Genomic DNA, 18025 nt, shown 5'->3' with positions numbered 1-18025 from the left:
AGTCACTCAGATCTCCGCAGTGGGGCCAGCCTGGCTGAACCCCTCTCCCCTGCGGACTTGCCTTTGTGGGGGGAGGAGCTTTATCACTGAGAGGAGGCTGGAGCCAAGCTGGACCAGGTGGCAGGGAGGAGTGGCTGATTTTCTGACCTCTAGTTCTCTCTAGAGGGAGCCTGCAAAAAGCACCTGAGACCCCAGCCACTGTTCGCAGCCCACCAGGTTCCATGCACACCTCATGCAGTTGTGCCCCAGCCCAGCCCCACTGGGGCAGTCCCCTCTCCCCATCAGGCCCAGAGCCCTGAGTGGGCCAGTCCTCCAGAGCCTCTGCCCCCTCCTCACCCTGCCTCCGCCTCCCTGCCCACTGACACAGGCACCACAAAGCAAGGCAGGGCAGCCATCAGAGCCCTCCCCCTGAGGCCTATGGGAGGGGGCTTGCAGTTGCTCTGCCAGCTGGAGGCAGGGGCTCCTCCCCCACTGACTGCCCTGCGAAGCTCTGGCATACAGGAGGCAGGAGTTAGACTGCAGCCCACAGTGGGGAGGCTGGACTGGCTGCCCCTCCCAGCTCTGCCCACCCCCAAATTCAGGCTGCAACATCAAAGCCCCAGGCAGCCCCACCCTCCCCTGGGCGGCTCCAGGTGTCCTGACTCACATCCTGCCAACCTGCCTAATTGCCCCTTCTCAGGCATCATGCTAGAAGCCCTGCTCAGAGAGCGGGTGTCCCTCCTACCTCTGTGGCAGCCCCTGGCACTAGGTGGTGCCCCACCAGGCCATGAACTCCCTGGGGAAGGGCTCAACCTCAAAGGGGTGGGAGAGAGGAAGAGGAGGCAGGAAGATATAAATGGAGAGAAGAGGGTGAGAGGGAGAGGGTGGGAGAGGGGCCATAGGGGCTTCACTGCCCCTCACCCCTGAGCCCAGACCTCAGACCCCACCCACCTCTGGCTGCCCAGAGTGCCAGTCCCCTCCCCACCCGCTGAGACATCCAGGCTTTGGCCAGCCCGCCTGGCCGAGGCCCTGAAGAAAGCCCCTTGCTGTGCTGTCCAGGCAGGGGCCCTCCAGCCAGACCCCCCGCCATCCAGGAGGGCTAGGCCACATGTGTTCTTCTGCCTCGAGACGCCCAGATGCAGACACAGAGCCCAACTCAGGTGGTTGTATCTCAGTTTTATTCTCATGTCCCTCACGTCCCAGCTAAGGCTCAGTTATCAGCCCAGGCCAGAGGCCCCGGGAATGAGCCCCAGCTCCCCACCTGGACTGGGCAGGGGGCTGTCTTGCCCCCTCCTGCCAGCCTCCTTCAGCTGGGGGATGCCCCAGAGACTGCCTCCCCTGCGGGGACCACATAGCCGAGCCTGAGCCCTGGCCTGGAGCCACTTGCGGAGGCCGGCCATCCCCTCTGCCCACAAATGTGTTGCAGCTCCCTTTCGGGGCCCCAGAGCTAGCCATGGGGGATGTAGCGGCCCAGGCCTCCTTGTCCAAGGACTCCCCTTGGGAGCACTGGCTCCCCGAGATCTTGGTCTGCCTGGAGCCCCCACTGGCACTCCAGCGGCGAGAGGTCTGCACTCCCAAGCTCCCTGTCCCCATGGTGTCACTGGCTGAGAGAAGGGGTGAGGGGACGTTTCTCCGGTTCCTGTACCTGGAGGCCTGCAAGGAAAGGCTTAGCTCAGGCCCACCTCCCTCAGGAGGACTCCTGGCTTTCAAGGTGGCCCACAGGCCTTTGTCCCTTCTGCCCACCCTCCACCCTCTCTCACTCCTCCTTTCCGGCTGCACCAGCTGCCTTCCCAGTGCTCCACCAAGCCAGGCCTTTCTTCAGCCGTCCCCTCTGCCAGGAATGCCATTCCCTCTGCCTGGAATGCTGTTCCACCTCTAAGGCAGACATGACAAACCTTGACCTCCAACCTGCTTCAACTTCGCTTCTTCTCTGGGGCTGACTCTGAACACCCTAGCCAAAATTGCAACCTGCCCGCCCAGAGCTCCTGACACTGCCCCCTCCACAGAGCATTAGCACCTCCTTGTGCTCTAGGGCCGGGCTGCCCAGTAGGAGGCTGAGCAGGTGGACCTTGGCTGGCCTGAACTTCAACGTGCTTTAAAGACCTATGGAAAAAATCGGCTGGGCGCAGTGGCTCACACCTATAATCCTAACACTCTGGGAGGCCGAGGGGGGCGGATCGCTCTAAGGTCAGGAGTTCGAAACCAGCCTGAGCAAGAGCTAGACCCCGTCTCTACTAAAAATAGCAAGAAAGTAATTGACCAGCTAAAAATATATATATACAAAAAATTAGCCGGGCATGGTGGTGCATGCCTGTAGTCCCAGCTACCTGGGAGGCTAAGGCAGGAGGATCATCTGAGCCTAAGAGTTTGAGGTTGCTGTGAGCTAGGCTGACGCCATGGCACTCTAGTCTAGGCAACAGAGTGAGACTCTGACTCAAAAAAAAAAAAAAAAGACTTATGGAAAAATCACATCCAATAGTTCATTCATGATATTTTACACTGACTACATGTTGAATTAAATAAGATCTGTTATTAAAATTCATTTTACCTGTTTCTTTTTACTTTTCCTAATGAGGCTACTGGAAAAGTTAAAGGCTACATATGTGGCTCACATCATGTTTCTAGAGGTCGAAGCTGTTGTCGATAATAATTATTTCTATGCAAATGGTTTATTGTCTGCCTCCTCATACTAGAATGTTCCCTGCTGCGTCCTCAGCTAGCACACCACCTGGCACTTGGTAACGGATCATTGTCAAATGGGAGAATGGATGAATGAAGTCTGCTAGGGGCCCCGGCACAGCAAATAACCCCACTCCTTCCCCAGACCCCACTCACCCTCTCGGTTGGCATCTGCTTCGTGTTCCTGGAGGGTCTCAACGGAGTCATCCCATCCCACGCCAGGTCCTGGGAGGCACAAGGCAGCCACTAGGCCCCCGAGGCCAATGCAGAGGTGGGCAGGACTTGCAGGAGACAGAGGGGACAGGAAGGAAGCTCCCTCCCCCAAGGGGCTGGTGGGTCCATGGAGAGTTGAGGGGCTAGCAGGGACAGGGACCCTTGTCCCTCACCTTTGCCATGGGAGCTTGGTGCCCCCTGGGGACCTGGACGGCGCTGTCGGAATCGCTGTCGAGGGGTGTCCCCCGGGCTGAAGGACTCCGAGCTTCGCCCCGCAGGGAACCTTGAGCTGAGTTTCCGCCGCTGCCCCCCTGCCAGGGTCTCCTCTCGCAGGCAGAGGGAGCTCTGGGCCCGGCGCATGGGTGCCGGTGAAGGGGGCCCTGCAAGAGGCACATGCAGGCAGGGTGTCAGAGAAGGGCAGGTGGGGGCTGGTCGCAGCGGAGGGGCCAGCAGATGAAGCTGCACAGAGCCGGGGAGGGGAGAAGCAGAGGTGGGGACCAGGCAAATGAGGCTGGGTGGGCCCTGGGATGGCTCTGACACTAGCTCATTGTGTGACCTTGGGCACAGAATATCCCCTCCCTGGGCCTCAGTTTCCTCATCTGCTATCTAGAATAAATGACCTCTCACTAGAGTCCCCTGCTACTCTGAGGTCCTAGGCGCCACTGCGGATGGGGTAGGCTGGGTAGCTGGCAAGGAGGCAGCAGGGAGGTGCCAGCATCTGGGCAGGTTGGGGAAGCGTCAGGGAAGGTGGGGAGGTGGGGGCAGGTGTGCAGGCTAGGCAGTGAGTCAGGAGCTAAGGTGGGGTTGGGGGGTGTCGGGAAGGGACCATCCTGGTCACCTGGCCCCCAGACCCACCTGTCCCATCTGCCTCCCTGCCCTCGGGGAGCTCCGTCTCCGGGGGGCCCCCCAGGCTCTCGGTGCTGCCAGCCCCATCGGCCCCCAGGCGCGGCCCCCCATGGGGGCCCCCCTCCCTCCAGGGCCGCATCAGCCTCTTCACCTTGTCTGCCAGCCAGCTGCCCTTCCTGGGGGCAAGAGGGCACAAGAGGGAGTAAGGACAGGGAGGAAGGAGAGAGAGGAAGGTCATATCGGGGATGGCAAAGGCCAGGCCAACCCTCACTGGGGCCAGGACGTGAGCTGGGCCGGGGTCAGAGGGCAGGGCAGGGCTTGGCAGGATGCCTGGCCCAATGTGGATAGGGCCACTCACTTGGTCCGGGGCAGGGGCCCAGGCTCCAACACGCGGTACTGATCCATGATCTTCTCCACCAGCTTCTGCTTCTCGCGGCGCAGGGCGTTAAGCTGGTCCCTGGCAGGAGGGGGAGGGGAAGGGTGGGCATGAGGCTGGGGGAGGCCTAGCACGGGACCGCCAAAGAGGAGTGCAGGCCCACCGGGCTCCTGGCAGTGGGCTCACAGGTACTCGCGCTGCTCGCGGTGCAGGTGGTCCCGGCTCTCCAGGCTGCGCTCCAGGAGCTCCCTGTTCTCCCGGCTCAGGGCCTGCACTTCGGCCAGCAGCTGCCGGTTCTCCTCTTCCTGGGCGCTCCGCAGCTGGGTCAGTAGCTGGCGGGCAGCAGCTGGGGTCAGGGGTGGAACCAGGCAGCCCCCTTCACCTCAGCCACCCCCAGCCACCACCTGCCACACCTCGCACTGCGTGGTCAGCCGGCAGGCGCTCAGGTCCAGCTGCTGGTTGGACTCACGCAACTGCTGGCTCTGCATCTCCAGCTGTGCCCGCTCCAGCTCCAGCCGCGCCAGCCGGCCCCGCAGCTCCCCGCGCTCACCCTGCAGCTCCCCGCGCTCTCGGGACACTTCCGCCAGCAGCAGCTGAGCCCTTCGGGGGCAAGAATAGCTGCTCTCCAAGGGGCCCCACTCCCCAGAGCCCTCGGGCCAGCCGGAGCAGTTACGCCGGGGAGAGGAGGCGAGGCAGGACCCCACACCCCCAACCCACTTCACAGGAGGGAACACTGAGGGCAGCCTGAGCCAGGGGCTGTGCCAGGGCGGGCACCTGTCATGCTCGCTCTGTAGCCTCCGCAGCTCCTCTTCCAGGCCCCGCTGCCGGTGCCCGTCCTGCATCAGGCGTTCACGCTCTGCCAGCAGGGCCACCTCCTGCGCCTCCACGTTGGCCCGCTGGGCCTGCAGCTGCTCGTGCCTGGGATGGACAAGTGGTTAAGAGGCTGCAGGGGCTTGGGGCCATAGCAAGCAGGTGGCTGGACTGTCTGGACATGGGGGAGTCCATCATTTCCTAAGCACAGGCCCCCAGGCAAATCCGTCAGGCGGAATGCCAGGAGCCCATCACTCTTAAGAGATAAGCTCCTCCTTGAGCCAGCCCAGAAGTATGGGGAGCCCAGCCACGCGCCCCAGGGGCATGGCAGCAGCTGGAGCTTGGCAAGGTGAGGTGGATGTGCTTCCTGGTAGAGTCAGGCTTGCTGAGGGAGTCTGCTCTGGCAGGAAGGGGTGCGGGGAGAGGGGCGAGGTGTGTGGGGAAGCTCACCGGCCCTGCAGCTCCCGGTGGGCCAGCTCCAGTGCCCGCACGTTGGCCTTGAGGTCTCGGTGTCGCACCAGCAGGCCCTCTAGCTCGGCCTCCTGCCGCCGCTGCAGTTGTGCCAGGGCCTCGTGGTCCCGCAGCAGGGCCTGCTGCTGCCCGCGGGTCTCCTCCTGGGACCGCCGCGCCGCCCGCACCTCCTCCTCCAGCACCCCCAGCTTCCTGTGCAGCTCCTGGCCCTGTGTCTCCAACACAGACTTCTCGGCCTAGGGCAGAGAAGGGGGCAGGGACCACTGCGGTGGGACCCCAGGCTGGAAAGGAGCTATGGAGGCAGAGGGCTAGGGCAGGACAGTGGTGACCAGGCAGAGAATGGGGCACCCAGGCCACCACCCACCTGCAGCCTGCTGCTGTGCTCCTGAGCCCGCTGGCTCTGCTGCAGCAGCTCCTGGGCACGGCCCTGCAGGCTCCCCAGCTGCCCCTCCAGGTGCTGCAGCTGCCCCTGCAAAGCCGTCTTCTCGGCCACCAGTGTAGCGTTCTGCCCAGAAAGGGGTGGTCAGCAGGGGCCAGGAAGCCGGGCACCCCTCAGCACTCGTGTCAGCACCCCCCAACACTCACACTGCGCTCCACCTCGATGAGCCGCACATTTGGGGTCTCCACCGTCTGAGGCTTGGCCTGCTCCTGGGGTCCCAGCTCCACAGCGCCCTGGCGTAACTGCAGGGAGAGAGGCCCTGGGAGGTCACGCAGGGCAGCAGTGGCAGCTTGGGGACGCCCCTTCAGCAGCATTTAACACTGCCCACGCCTTCCCCTCGATCCTACAAGCACGCGCTCCCAGCTCCCGGTTCCCGGTTCCCAAAGCCCCATCAGTCTTGACCCTGCCCTTCTCAACTTCTGCTGGTCTGCGGCACAGCCTTGCCCTGGCCCATGCTGTTTCTCCTGCGTGCAACACCCTCGCCACCCCGCTCTTACTGTAAGCCTCAGTCTCAACACTGCTTGTTCCAGAAAACCTCCCCTGACCAACCGCACATGAGCCTGCCAGTCACCTTGCTGGGCTCTGCCATCAGCCCTTGCATGAACTCATCATGGTCCCTGGCACCCTGTGTTATCATTGCTTGTTTTCTTGCCTCTATCCTGACTGGACTATGAGCTCCCTGAGGGCGGTGGGCTGGTATGGGGTCCCACCGTCACCCCGCACTTAGCACTGAGCCCACACACAGTGGGACATCAGAAACAACCACTGACTGACAGTGATGCCAGTAGCTAAGCCGGCTAGGAAGTGGTGGAGCAGGGCGAGGGAGGCAGAGCAGGCGCCTGCAGCATGGGGGAGGCAAGGCCCCGAGAGGCTGCACAGGCACCTGGCTCCCAGCTCAGTGCGCCCTCCTGCAAGCGAGTAACTAGCCGAGAATCCAGGGGCAAGACCAGGAGCACAGGCAACCCCGGAGCCTGCCATGGATGGAGGGCGGGGTGGGACGTGCCCCGGCTCCCAGCGCCGCCTGGCCTCACCTGGAGCAGCTCATCTTCCAGCTGCAGAGCCCTGGTCTTGAGCTCCATCAGCGCCTCCTCCTTGCTGGTTGCCGCCGCCTGCAGCTCAGCCTCCAGCCGCTGCTCCAAGCCCTGGTACCTGCCAGGAGAAGCCTTGGAACCCATCTCTACCCTACCCTGCCCCTCCCCAAGCCCCTGGCTGCCCTCCTCTGCCCCTCGGCACCACCCCCACCTCTGGTTCTGGCTCTCTTGTTCTCGAAGAAATTCCTGGCGCTCCAGAGCCGCCTGTTCCAGCTCGTGCTGCAGATGCTCCAGCCGGTCTCCCAGCTCCTTCCCCCGCACCACGGCCTTCTCCAGCTCCTGAGGGCAGGTGGAGCAGGCTCAGGGCAGGTGGGGCTTGGGGCACTGGGGCACCAGAGAGACATGTCTGAGAGAGAATTGGGAGCCCTGGCTTTCTGTCCTTGCTCTGCTACCCTGGGCAAACGTCTTTAACCCTTTGGGGCTCTACACTCCCATCTATAAAATGGGAGCAAATCCTGGTGGCCTTGCAGACGGGGCATGAAAGAGCTGGGAGTCGTAAGCCTGGCAGGCTGCAAGGGAGGCCCCTGGGCCAGGAGTGACAGACACATGCTGGGCAAGCGCCTTCACCTCTTTGAGCCCATGGCTCCTCACGTGCGCACAGACAGGCGGATGTGCCCAACGGGTTGCCGCCCCGGCCATGTGGCGGTGAGAAGGCCTCAGCAGAAGCGGGTCTGGTGAGCGCCCTCAGCCACAGGGGGATGGTCTGGGGATGCTGGCAGGACAGGAATTTAGGGGTTGGCAGGCCTAACCACAGTGGGGGCCGGTGGTGGAGCAGGTGGGCCAGGTTGCTGGCAGCCAGGCGCCCTGTGGCCTTTGGCAGTTGGGCTGCACCATTTCGAAAGGAGGCGGGAGGCCCACTGTGGTCTGTGGCCCCAGAGGGAGGTAGGCCAAACCATTCTGCCATGCGGGGGCCCTGGCAGGATGAAGCCATAGGGAAGGGCTGTCTCTGACCAGCCACCTGCTAAATTCTGTGTCTGGAAACCAAGCCTACAAGCCTCTGCTGCTAAAAACCATTTTCCTGGCTGAAAAAAATGCACCCAGGCTCTGTCCCTGGGGCACTGTACTTCCTAATACCCTTGGCCACAGCCTCTCGATAAAAAACTACAAGTCCCACGAGGCACTGCCGCCTAGCTGCCGGGCACCACACGAGCCCAAGTGCTGGGGCAGAAAGGATGGTGAGGCAGAGACCGGAACCTCCAGCCCAGACCCTGCCTGCCCACCTCCAGGCCCTGCCATCGCCCTGCCCAGCTGGAATCAGTTGCAGGCTTCCTACTGGGGCCCTCCACCCAGCCCAAGAAGCTTCCATGCCCACACGGACAACCCTGGAGATCCCTGTTTCCCTGACCTCCCTCTGGCCTGGCCAGCCACCTCCTCCTGTGCCACACCCAGGTAGCATCTGAACTGCTCCAACCAGAAATCTCATAAAATTCCCATGTCCCCAGCTTCTCCCACCCTCTCGCCCTCAGAGCCGGCTCTTCCAGCCCTACCCTCACCCTCACTGCCCATCTGCTAGCATTCCCTCTCTACGGAGTGAGCCCTCCCGTGCTAGGTGCCAAGCACTGGCCCAAGCCCCCAAGCTGCCCCACCTGCCGAGGTGACCCTCTTCAAACCCAGCCCCACACAGGTCTGCCTGCACCCTTGGGTGGCTTTCCCCACCTGGGGGTGGAGCACCAACACCTTCAGCTGGCCCCCGGCCTCCCACGCATCCTGGGCCCCTGAGCATTTATAATGCCTTAAGGTCATCACACATGCTGTTCCCTCTAGACAAAATGTCCTTCCTCACCTAGTAAATTTTGGTCGCTCCTCCCTGAAGCCTCCTTGCCCTAACCCAGGCATCAGCTCCGCCTCCCTTGGGCACTTTGCGCTGAGTAACCATTTCTTGAACACTTACAACATGCTTTGGCCCCACCAGAACCCGGCCCTTACACCCACTGAGACGGCTATGTTGGTATCCCCATTTTATAGAAGGAGGCCCTACAGCGGAGGTGCATCAACTGCTGCAGCCAGAGGGCCAAGATGCCCACCCTGCAGCCTCACCTCTTCCTACGGCGCCCTGATCGGTGGCTCTGTGTCCCAGCCAGGCGCACCTTTGGAAGGCAGGGGAGGGCTTGGCCTTCTGTCTCCAGCCCCAGCTAGATGCAGGGCATGCTGAGAGAATCAGCAACCCCAAACCCCAGCAACTGGCCTGGAACCCTGTTTCCTGCCCCCCGCTGTGAACCCCACCTACCTCCCTGAGGGTCTGCTTCTCCCTCTGGGCCTCCTCCAGGTGCCGGCAGCCCTCACTCTCCAGCGCCTGCAGCCGTTGCTCCGCGGCCTCAGCCTGGGCCCGCAGCCTGGGCCCCTCGCGCTCCCACTGCCTCCGCTCGCGGCCTGCTGCTGCCAGGGCCTCCGCCAGCGCCTCCCGCTCCCGCGACGCAGCCTCCAGCTCCCGGGCAGCTGCCTCCACTGCCTCCCGCAGCCGGGCCTGCTCCCGGGCCTGGGCCTCTGCCTCCTGGTGGGCCTCAGCCTCTGCCCTCCGCGCTTGGGCCAGCTCCTCAGCGAGGCGGGCAGCCTCCTTGCCACGGGCCTCCAGCCTTCGGGCCTGTGCCTCCAGCTCCGCTCCAAGGGCCTCAGCCTCTCTCCTCAGCTGTGCCACCTCCTCCCTGAGGGCCTCCTGCTCTGGGACTCCACTGGCCTGGATCTCCCCTGGGATCGGCTGCTCCCAAGCCTGGGCCTCGGAAGCCCCTTTCAACTTCTGCTGTGCGTCCTGCTGGGCTGGGTCCCAGGCCAGCCCCTGCAGCCTCCGCTCATGCTCTCCAGCCTCTGTTCGTCCCGGGGGGAGGTCCCAGCCCTGGCCTGGGCTTTCCCGCTCCTCCAGCTGCGCATGGAGGCTGGGCTCTGAGGGTCCCAGCTTGTGCTCGGGGCCCTCCTGTCTCAGCCCCCAAGACTCAGGCATCGGCTCACCGTGGGGAGCCTCTGTCTCCCCAGTCTCGCCTCCCAGCAACTGCTGGGCCTGAATTTTGATCTCTGAACCCTGATGTGGGGCCACAGAGGTGGGGGTCTGGAGAGGGACTCCATGGCCAGCCTCCTCCAGGGACTCCTGTGTCTCCACAGCAGGCTCTGACTCCTCGGGGGCCAAGTCGTTGGGCTGGGCCACCATGGCAGCCATCTGGAGAGGCCTTCCTGTCACTTGTGGGTCTGGATCAGATGCCTGGGGACACTCAGCTGCCCCCTTGAGGGCTGAATCTGATGCCAGGGGAGGAAGGTCTGAGGCCTGGGGACCTCCATGCCCTGCCTGGTGAAGCAAGCCCTGGGGGCCGCAGTCTGAGGCCAGGGGAGGCTGGGGAGCCTCATCCAGCCCGGGAGGTGTGGAGTCCTCGCTTTGCTCCTCCAGCAGGGGGCGCTGAGGGCACATGAGAGGCACAGTCAGGCCCAGGGACAGACTGGGGACAGACCTGCCAAGACAGTGGGGGAGGGGCCTCACCTGACCACCTGGCTGCCCCTTCAGCACCTGAAGCAGTCCTCTAAGCTCCTGATTCTCCCGCTCCAGGCTCCGCAGGCGCCCAGCCTCTGCCTCTCTCACCTCATCTTGCAACGAGGGGGCCACTTCTGGCAGGGGTGCTGGGGAGTGTGAGATGAGGTCAGGACCCCTGCCATACTCCCTGGCTCCTCACAAACACCCCCAGAGACCTGGGGAAGGGATGAGGTCAGAAGCCTTCCCCACTACCGCTGCTGGAAAATCCTGGCAGCCCCACACCAGCCACTCCACTGGGCCCCACTCACCCTCCCCAGGAGAGCCGGGCGGTGGCTCCAGGCTCCGCTGAAGCTCCAGCTCCAGCTCCACATTCTCCTCCGCCAGCTGGTCCACCTGGTGCCGCAGAGAGTCCAGCTCCTGGGGGCGAGGGCAGGGTCAGACGAGGCCTCCCCGCCATAGCCAGGCCAACTGTGTAAACCCGAGGGTCACTAGAGGTCACAGGGTTCACTAGGAGCCCTGAGGGATCACTGGGGTCACCAGTGGTGACAGGGCAACCCAGCTGGGATCACTCTGGCCACCTCACCGCATGGGCCTCTCCCAGCCTGGTCCGCAGCAACAGATTCTCACGCTGTGTCTCATGCAGCCGGGCACAGCGCTCTCGGGCCGCCTCCAGCTGCTCTTCCAGCAGCGCCTTGGAGGCCTCCAGAGCCCCTGAGAGCACCTGCTCCTCCTGGAGGGAGAGCAGGGAGAGACGGTGTGATGCAGTCCCAGGTGCTCCAGGGCCTGGAGGTTCCAAACCCCTTCCCCTGGGCCTGCCACAGACCCGGCCTCCCCTCCCCCATCTGGCCCTGCACACCTGTCACCTCTCCCCTCCATCTCCCCCTCTCTGCAGGGTCTACCCAGGTACCACTTCCCCAGCACCTGGCCCCGCCCTTCTCCCGTGCAGGCCCCGCCCCTTCTCCCCAGGAACCGCTTTCCAAGGCTCCGTCCCTCTAGGCCCTACTCATCAGTATACCTACTTGCTAGGGTCTCGCCTACCCCATGCACTTTGACCTACCCCGTGCACTTTGACCCTACCCTCCTCCAGGGACCTACCCTTACATAGCCCCCCTCGTCTCCATCTGCCCCATCCTCCGGCGGGCCTTTCCCAGCACCACCTCCCTGAGCTTGTCCTCACCCATTTCTCCCAGCCGAACGTTCTCTCCGCAAAGCCTGACCCTGTCTTCTCTAGGTCCAATCTCGCCCCTCCTCTCAGCCCGCCCCTCCGCGCAGGCCCCGCCCCTGGCCCCGCCCCCCGCCTCACCGCCAGCTGGCCCTTGCAGGCCTCGGCCGCCTGCAGCCGCTCACGACAGCGCCGCAGCTCCTCCTGCAGGCGGGGCAGGCGGCCCGCACGCTCCCGCAGCGCCTCCGCCTCCTCGCGGTACAGCTCGGCCCGTTTGGCCTGTCCCGACAGCGCCTGGGCCTGGGCGAGACAGTGCGGAGCTGGGAACCGCCAGCCGTGGACGCGAGGGATTAGGGACGGAGGAGCCGGGTCAGGAGGGAGGCAACGGGTGCAGGTCAGGGAGGGTAAGGGAATGTGGCCTTGGCTGGGGGCATCTGAGCGCACCTCCTGGCGGAGCCTTCGAATTTCAGCCTCCAAGCCCTGCACTTCCGCCTGAGAGTCTAGCAGCAGCTCAGCCTTCTCCTCCCTGGAGGGAAGGCGCGCTGGAGGGAGTCTGCAGCCCGCGACCCCCGGTCTTTCCTAAGCCTAACCACTCCCCTCCCCACCGCTGCTGGGGCTCCATCCAGGCCTAATCTGCCCCTCTCCCCTCAGGTCCCCTGGCCATCCTGTGCGCACTCACAGCTCCTGGCGCAGGCGCCGCATCTGAGCCTTGGCGTTGGCCAGCTGCAGGACCAGATGGTGCGAGGGTCCCTCCAAGGGAGCCCTAGTAGAAGCCTCAGGCGGCAAGGGGGCGGGCTGTCGCTCCAGCAGCAGTTCGGCCAACCGCTGTAGGAGGTAAGGGTCAAGCTCAAGAGTAACCCTTCCTATGCCACCCAACATCAGCCCCCAATCACCACAAGGTGAATCAGATTGTGACAGCTGCGCACCTCAGACTCCAACCCCACACCTGGGCCCCAAACCTCCATCTCCGCCACACATCTGGCTACCCACTGTTTCCCTCGTTTCCTCAACCTGTGTCCTTGATGCCCCTGTTGCCCCCTACCTGGGCGCCCAGGTCACGCTCCCGTGCCAGCTTCGACAGTATCCCCATCAGGCTCCGGGACAGCACCTCCAGCTCCGGAGGCGCCAGCTCCCCAGGCTCTGGCCCAGCGAGAGCCAGCACCACGCCGGCCCCAGACTGGGTCACCTGGGGCACAGGGAGAGCAGTTCAGGAGAAGAAAAGGGTGGTGAGGGTGTCCCCAGGTGGCTGCGGCAGTCCCAGGCTCAGTACCTCCTGGATGGCAGCAGCCAGCTCGCTCTGGACCTCGAGGCTGAAGCCCTGGATGTGGCGGATGAAGAGTTCCCGGTGCTCACACTGGTAGAGACAGAAGCAGGGAGGCTGGTGCAGGATCTCCCTCCTCTATGGCCAAAACTCAGCTGTCCCCGTCCCAGCCCCCGGCTCACCTGCACTGATGCCCCCAACAATAGCCGCAGGATGCCTTCCAGTTCCTCCACCGCCTCCTCTGCGGGGCACAAGCCACAAGGGGTTAATGGGTAGGGGGTGCGGGGGTAGCGGCAGGAGAACATGGTGGGAGCGAGCACCTGAGAAGGGGTCAAACCCCAACGTCTGCAAGTCTGGGGGTGGCGACAGGATCAGCAGCTGAAGCTCCTCCTGGAGACAGAGGGGGCAGATGACACGAGAGAGGCCTTCCCGCAGGGGGCTCCTAGTCTCCGCCTTCCCCTCCCCGCCCCTCACCTGGTAGAAGTCCCTCAGTCGGCCCCACAGGTGGTTCAGGTTCCGCACACGCCAAGCTGCAGGTCCATCATGGCCCCGCACCATTGGAGGTCTCCCCCGGGCACTGGGGGCACTGGGGGGACAGGGGGCTGGGAGGTGAACTCAAGGACCTGCCTCCCCTCAACCAGGCTCCGCCCACCACCCACCAGGCTCCTCCCACCAGCCTCCCCTCCCCGCCATTCCCCGGCCCTGGAGCCCCTTACATGATGCCCAGGACCCGGAGCAGCAGGGCCCCATCGCTGAGACGCAGGAACCTCTTCTCCGGGCAAAGGGGCCCCTCTTCCTCCTCCTCCTCCTCCTCCTCTTCTCCCTCCGGCTCCTCCGCCTCCCCCACCAGCCCGGCCAGTCCCAGCGCCTGTGGGGAGCCAGTAGGGTCAGCGGGCTCACCGGGCTCACTAGGAGCCCCCACCAGCAGAGTGACTTCCAAGCCCTCTGACCTGCCCCAGTGAGCCCAACCCCCCCACCAATCCCCTGACCCCTCTGGTCCCGGGCCTGGGCCCTCTTCCCCTCACCACAGCCCCCTGGATTTCTCCCTCCTCCACACCTGAGCCCAGCCCTCCCTTCAGGCCCCAGCTCTGCCCCACCCTCCCCCAGCCCCGACTCCGGCCCCCACTGGGGCTCACTTCCCCCTCCCCTTACCCTCCCCCCTTCCCCCTCACCCAGGTGGCCAGACTCCCACTCAGGAAGTCTCTGAGTCTGGGCCCCTTGCCCCCCTCCATGCTAGGGTCAGGGTGCCGGTCCGCTGTGGCAGCTGCACCTGCCCTGAGAGGAAGAGGAAGTCCCCGAGTGGGGGATCCCGGCCCAGCCACAGACACCCTGTGCAGCTTCCTCCTTCCGCCTGAAGGCGGCCATGCACCCCCAGAGTCCTGCCTCAGCCCTCACCTCACCACCCCACATCCTCCCAGCATCTCGGGCGGGGCTGGCCCAGAGGTTAGCCAGGGAGGCCCACAGCTCCCCCCACTCAATGGACACTGGTAGGTGCTTTGCCTCTTTGGGCCTTGTTTCCCAAACACAGGAGGAGAGAACGACCCTGGCCTTGCACCCTCCATGGCCTCCAGAGGGGCTGCAGGCCTTGCATGTGAGTCTGGTGCCCACATATGCATCTTCTGACAAGCCAGGCTTCATTCATTAGCGCCTCCTTCCCTTTCCCCTGATGCTTCTCAAACTTGTACAAACCCCCCCAACCTGTGAAGCCTGGTTCAGATGCCACCTCCCCCAGGAAGCCTCCTCCAAACCCCCGATGCAAGCAAGCACCTCTCCTCTGAGCCCACCCCACCCATACTCTCTCCACACGGGACTGAGGGCAGCGTAGCTGTACCCGGTGCTATGAAGGGAGGGGATTTGACCTTGGCAGGGTGGCCAGGGAAGATATTCCAGAGGAGGCATGAGATCAGGGGTGACAGGGTTAACTAGGCAAAGTGGGGAGGGGGATAAGCTATGCCAGGCAGCAGCAACAGAACATGAAAGGGCTCAGGCAGCTAGGGGGATGGTCAGTGTAAAGATCAGAAATTATTCGTGTTCTCTCCCTTCCAATACACTTTATTTTTCCCGTTTCACAACTCAGAAGTCAGGTTGCATGATACAGTTGCTGGCTGGCTGGCTGCAGTCCTGACATAGTTGTCAATTGGGTATGCTCATGCTTCAAAGCCCCAGCTTCAAATCCTGAAGAAAGGGTGTCAACAGCTTGGAAGAAAACCCCAGAGGCAAGAGTGGAGCACTTTTTAGCCCCAGGACTCAAATGGTGGGAGCCCCCAGGGGAGGGGAACAAGGCTTGTCAGCAAGGCTCCCACAGCAGAGTGCAAATGCAGTCGGCTGTGCTCCTCTGTGGATTGCAAAGCTACCTTAAGAAATCCTGGCTGTTTTATGCAATGTTTGAAGGAGGGCTGCTCGCTCTTGCACTCCTGACAGCTCAGAGAAGGAAATACACAGACATCACGACTCTCAGACCAAAAATGATTCGCGGGAGTCAGACTCTAAATGTGAAGGAGTTTTCCAAACACTGCAACCAATTTATTTTGCCTCCATTATCCTTTTTATATGTGCATGAGAATTATATATGATGAGAATCTACGTCTCAGTCAAACAGAGTTCTTTCGGGAAATATAAAAGAAAAATGATGTGATGAAAGAGCCTTGGGACATAGTTAACTGGCAACATTCTTTTTTTCCTTAGTGACACCTTTTACAATCGCTGACACCTTAGGTTTGATGAAATGCGGGGTAAGGCACACACAGGCTTACCCGAAGAACCAGGTGTGGCTGTAAGTGCTTGGCGCTTTATTTGCTCTGGACGAGTCTGTGAAATAAGGACTATGGATTACCCCCATTTTACAGAGGAGGAAACTGAGGTGTAGAGAGGTTAAGGAATTTGCCTAAAGTCCCACAGCTATTCAGTGGTAGGGCCAACTAAAAGAAGGCAGCGAGGCCAGACGGCAAAGAGCAAGGGGCACGGCGGTCAAGGTGAGCAGGGCCCGGCCCGGCCACAGGAATCCATGCAGGATTGTTGGCAGAGAAGCATAGCTAGCTGTTCAACTCTCTGGAAACTCATCTGGAAATGGGGATAATCCTCTCAGAGAGTTGTGCGGGATTCCACATGCTGATGGCCAGCACAAGCGGTCATTAAATGGCCCCTCTCATCCCCCCCACCCCATCCCCCATGCCCCGGGATTCCGGCACAGGAATGCCCAAGGAGCACCTGCTCTGAGCAGGCCCAGCAGGTCCTGCAGGGTTAGCCAAGCGCGCCCACTGGGGCCCCCTCCTGGCCGGCTGGGGGCCTCTGTCTTGCTCAACATCTCTGAGTCACACCCTTCCTCTGGCCTCAGAGGCAAGGCCCGTGTCGTGTCGCAGCGATTGCGCTCACATCCGTCACCCCAGACAAGCCTGGCTGCACTTCCATCTGGTTCCCTGACTCGCCTCAGCTGAGTCAGGCGGGGGGAGGCAGGGGAGGCTGGGGTGGGATCATTTCCCCACCCAGCACTTGAGGGGAAATAGTGTGAAGCTAGAATTGGTCAAGAGCAGAAATGCCCAGCGGATGCCAGGCGGCCCCGGGAAGCCAGAGGCATCTGCCCAGTGCCCAGCCAGGTGCCGGTGACTCAGGGCGCAGTGAGGCCCAGACCAGACCCCACTGCCCGACGCTTGGCGAGCTTTCCCTTCCTGTTCCCGGGCACCACCATGCTCCTGGGGGCAGCCGCCCTCCCTGAGCGTCTCAGCAGCCCTGGGTGGCAGGCACCCGTCCTCCTCCGGGCGGTCCCCACCCAGCTCCGGGGGAGTCATTCAAAACCACTAACTGGCCTGTAGCCCTTCCCTGCTTGAAACACCCCAGTGGCTCCTCCCTGCGCTTTGAATCGAGTTCCAAGCACGCACCGTGACCTCAAGGCCCTGGAGAGGGCCCCAGCTCACCACCCTGGCCTTATCCTCCCTCTCGCCCTGTCCTCCGCCACCCCGGCCACCTGGGTTCCTCAGTCTTTGTCCCACACGCGGCACCTTGCATCTGCTGCGGACACGCTCTCTACCCCTCCGAACTCACGCACTCCCCCAGACCGCTCTGCCTCACCCTACTGGTGTCCCCCATTCTCAGGGAAGTCCTTTCCCTTCTAAAGCAGACCCAGCCCTTTCCCCCACAGCCCTGCTCCTCTCTGTAACTGCCCTGCACCTTCACCTGTCCGCTTCGCCTGCTCCTACTAGAGCGGAAGCTAGCGTGGGGTCACCCATGACAGCGGTGCCGGCACCGTGACAGTGCCCTGTTTGCTGCCCACTCACCTGCGCCGGGCTCTGTTCAAAGCACTTCGCATGTATTAACCACCCAATCCCCTCCTCAGCCATAAAATACAAGTGCTTCCTTTCACAATGAAGAAACTGACACACAGAGAGGTTAAGTCACTTGCTTAAGGCCACACAGCCAGGAAGTGGTGGAGCCAAAATACATAAGGCAGCCAAATTAATGTTTTTTAACCAATTGATTTCTATTTCAGAGATAAGAAAAGTGAGGAGCATGGCCGGGTGTGGTGGCTCACGCCTGTAATCCCAGCTCTCTGGGAGGCTGAGGCGGGCGGATTGCTTAAGGTCAGGAGTTCGAAACCAGCCTGAGCAAGAACGAGACCCGTCTCTACTATAAATAGAAAGTAATTAATTGGCCAACTAACATATATAGAAAAAATTAGCAGAGCATGGTGGTGCATGCCTGTAGTCCCAGCTACTCGGGAGGCTGAGGCAGCAGGATCGCTTGAGCCCAGGAGTTTGAGGTTGCTGTGAGCTAGGCTGACGCCACGGCACTCACTCTAGCCTGGGCAACAGAGTGAGACTCTGTCTCAAAAAAAAAAAAAAAAAAAAGTGAGGCGCAGAGGGGAACAGGGGTGAGCAGGGCAGCTGAGAGTAAAACTGAAGTCGTCGGCTCCAAGTGTGGCACTGTCCCCCTCTCCCCAGCCCCTCTCCTCACGCTCTCCAGTGCCTTGCTGGTGTCTGGCGGGAGAGCAAGGCTGGAGACCAGCCCCAGCTAGCAAACAAGGCAAGACGCAGGGCCAAGCCCCACAGTTGTCAGCTGCCCTCCTATAATAATTAAAGACACACACATTAAAGACAGTCCAAGGCACCATTAAACATCCATTAAGGCCGGGCATGGTGGCTCACACTTGTAATCCCAGCACTTTGGGAGGCCTAAACCAGAGGATTGCTTGAGGTCAGGTTTCGAAGACCAGCCCAAGCAACACAGCAAGACTCTATTTGTATAAAAATT

General features: G+C 62.2%; 1 protein-coding gene across 1 annotated transcript; it reads right to left on the bottom strand.

Annotated features, from left to right (window-relative positions):
* Positions 1-1135: 1135 nt before the first annotated feature.
* On the bottom strand, positions 1136-14075 carry CCDC88B (coiled-coil and HOOK domain protein 88B). The gene is made up of 27 exons (XM_012777947.3): positions 13954-14075; positions 13498-13649; positions 13256-13367; positions 13102-13171; positions 12964-13022; positions 12791-12874; positions 12563-12706; positions 12200-12345; positions 11965-12046; positions 11662-11820; positions 10942-11088; positions 10667-10775; positions 10368-10504; positions 9132-10286; positions 7056-7183; positions 6845-6962; positions 5960-6055; positions 5739-5879; positions 5354-5610; positions 4868-5011; positions 4507-4693; positions 4280-4425; positions 4076-4174; positions 3727-3893; positions 3045-3251; positions 2815-2883; positions 1136-1632 (listed from the first exon to the last, which is right to left on the bottom strand). The coding sequence occupies exons 1-27, from the start codon at positions 14011-14013 to the stop codon at positions 1577-1579; spliced, it is 4431 nt and encodes a 1476-aa protein (XP_012633401.1). The 5' UTR covers positions 14014-14075; the 3' UTR covers positions 1136-1576.
* Positions 14076-18025: the final 3950 nt, after the last annotated feature.

This window comes from Microcebus murinus, chromosome 4 (genome assembly GCF_040939455.1).
Source record: "Microcebus murinus isolate Inina chromosome 4, M.murinus_Inina_mat1.0, whole genome shotgun sequence".
Classification (NCBI taxonomy): domain Eukaryota; kingdom Metazoa; phylum Chordata; class Mammalia; order Primates; family Cheirogaleidae; genus Microcebus; species Microcebus murinus.
The sequence above is the reverse complement of the archived record's forward strand: the minus strand, read 5'-3'. Positions and strand labels throughout refer to the sequence as shown.

Coding starts and splice junctions, on each gene's coding strand:
- CCDC88B (XM_012777947.3), bottom strand. CDS start 14,013: ATGGAGGGGGGCAAGGGGCCCAGACTCAGAGACTTCCTGAGTGGGAGT. Junction 10,776..10,941: donor GGCTGGGAGAGGCCCATGCG/GTGAGGTGGCCA, acceptor CCTCGCCCCCAG/GAGCTGGACTCTCTGCGGCA. Junction 10,505..10,666: donor GCCCGGCTCTCCTGGGGAGG/GTGAGTGGGGCC, acceptor CACACTCCCCAG/CACCCCTGCCAGAAGTGGCC.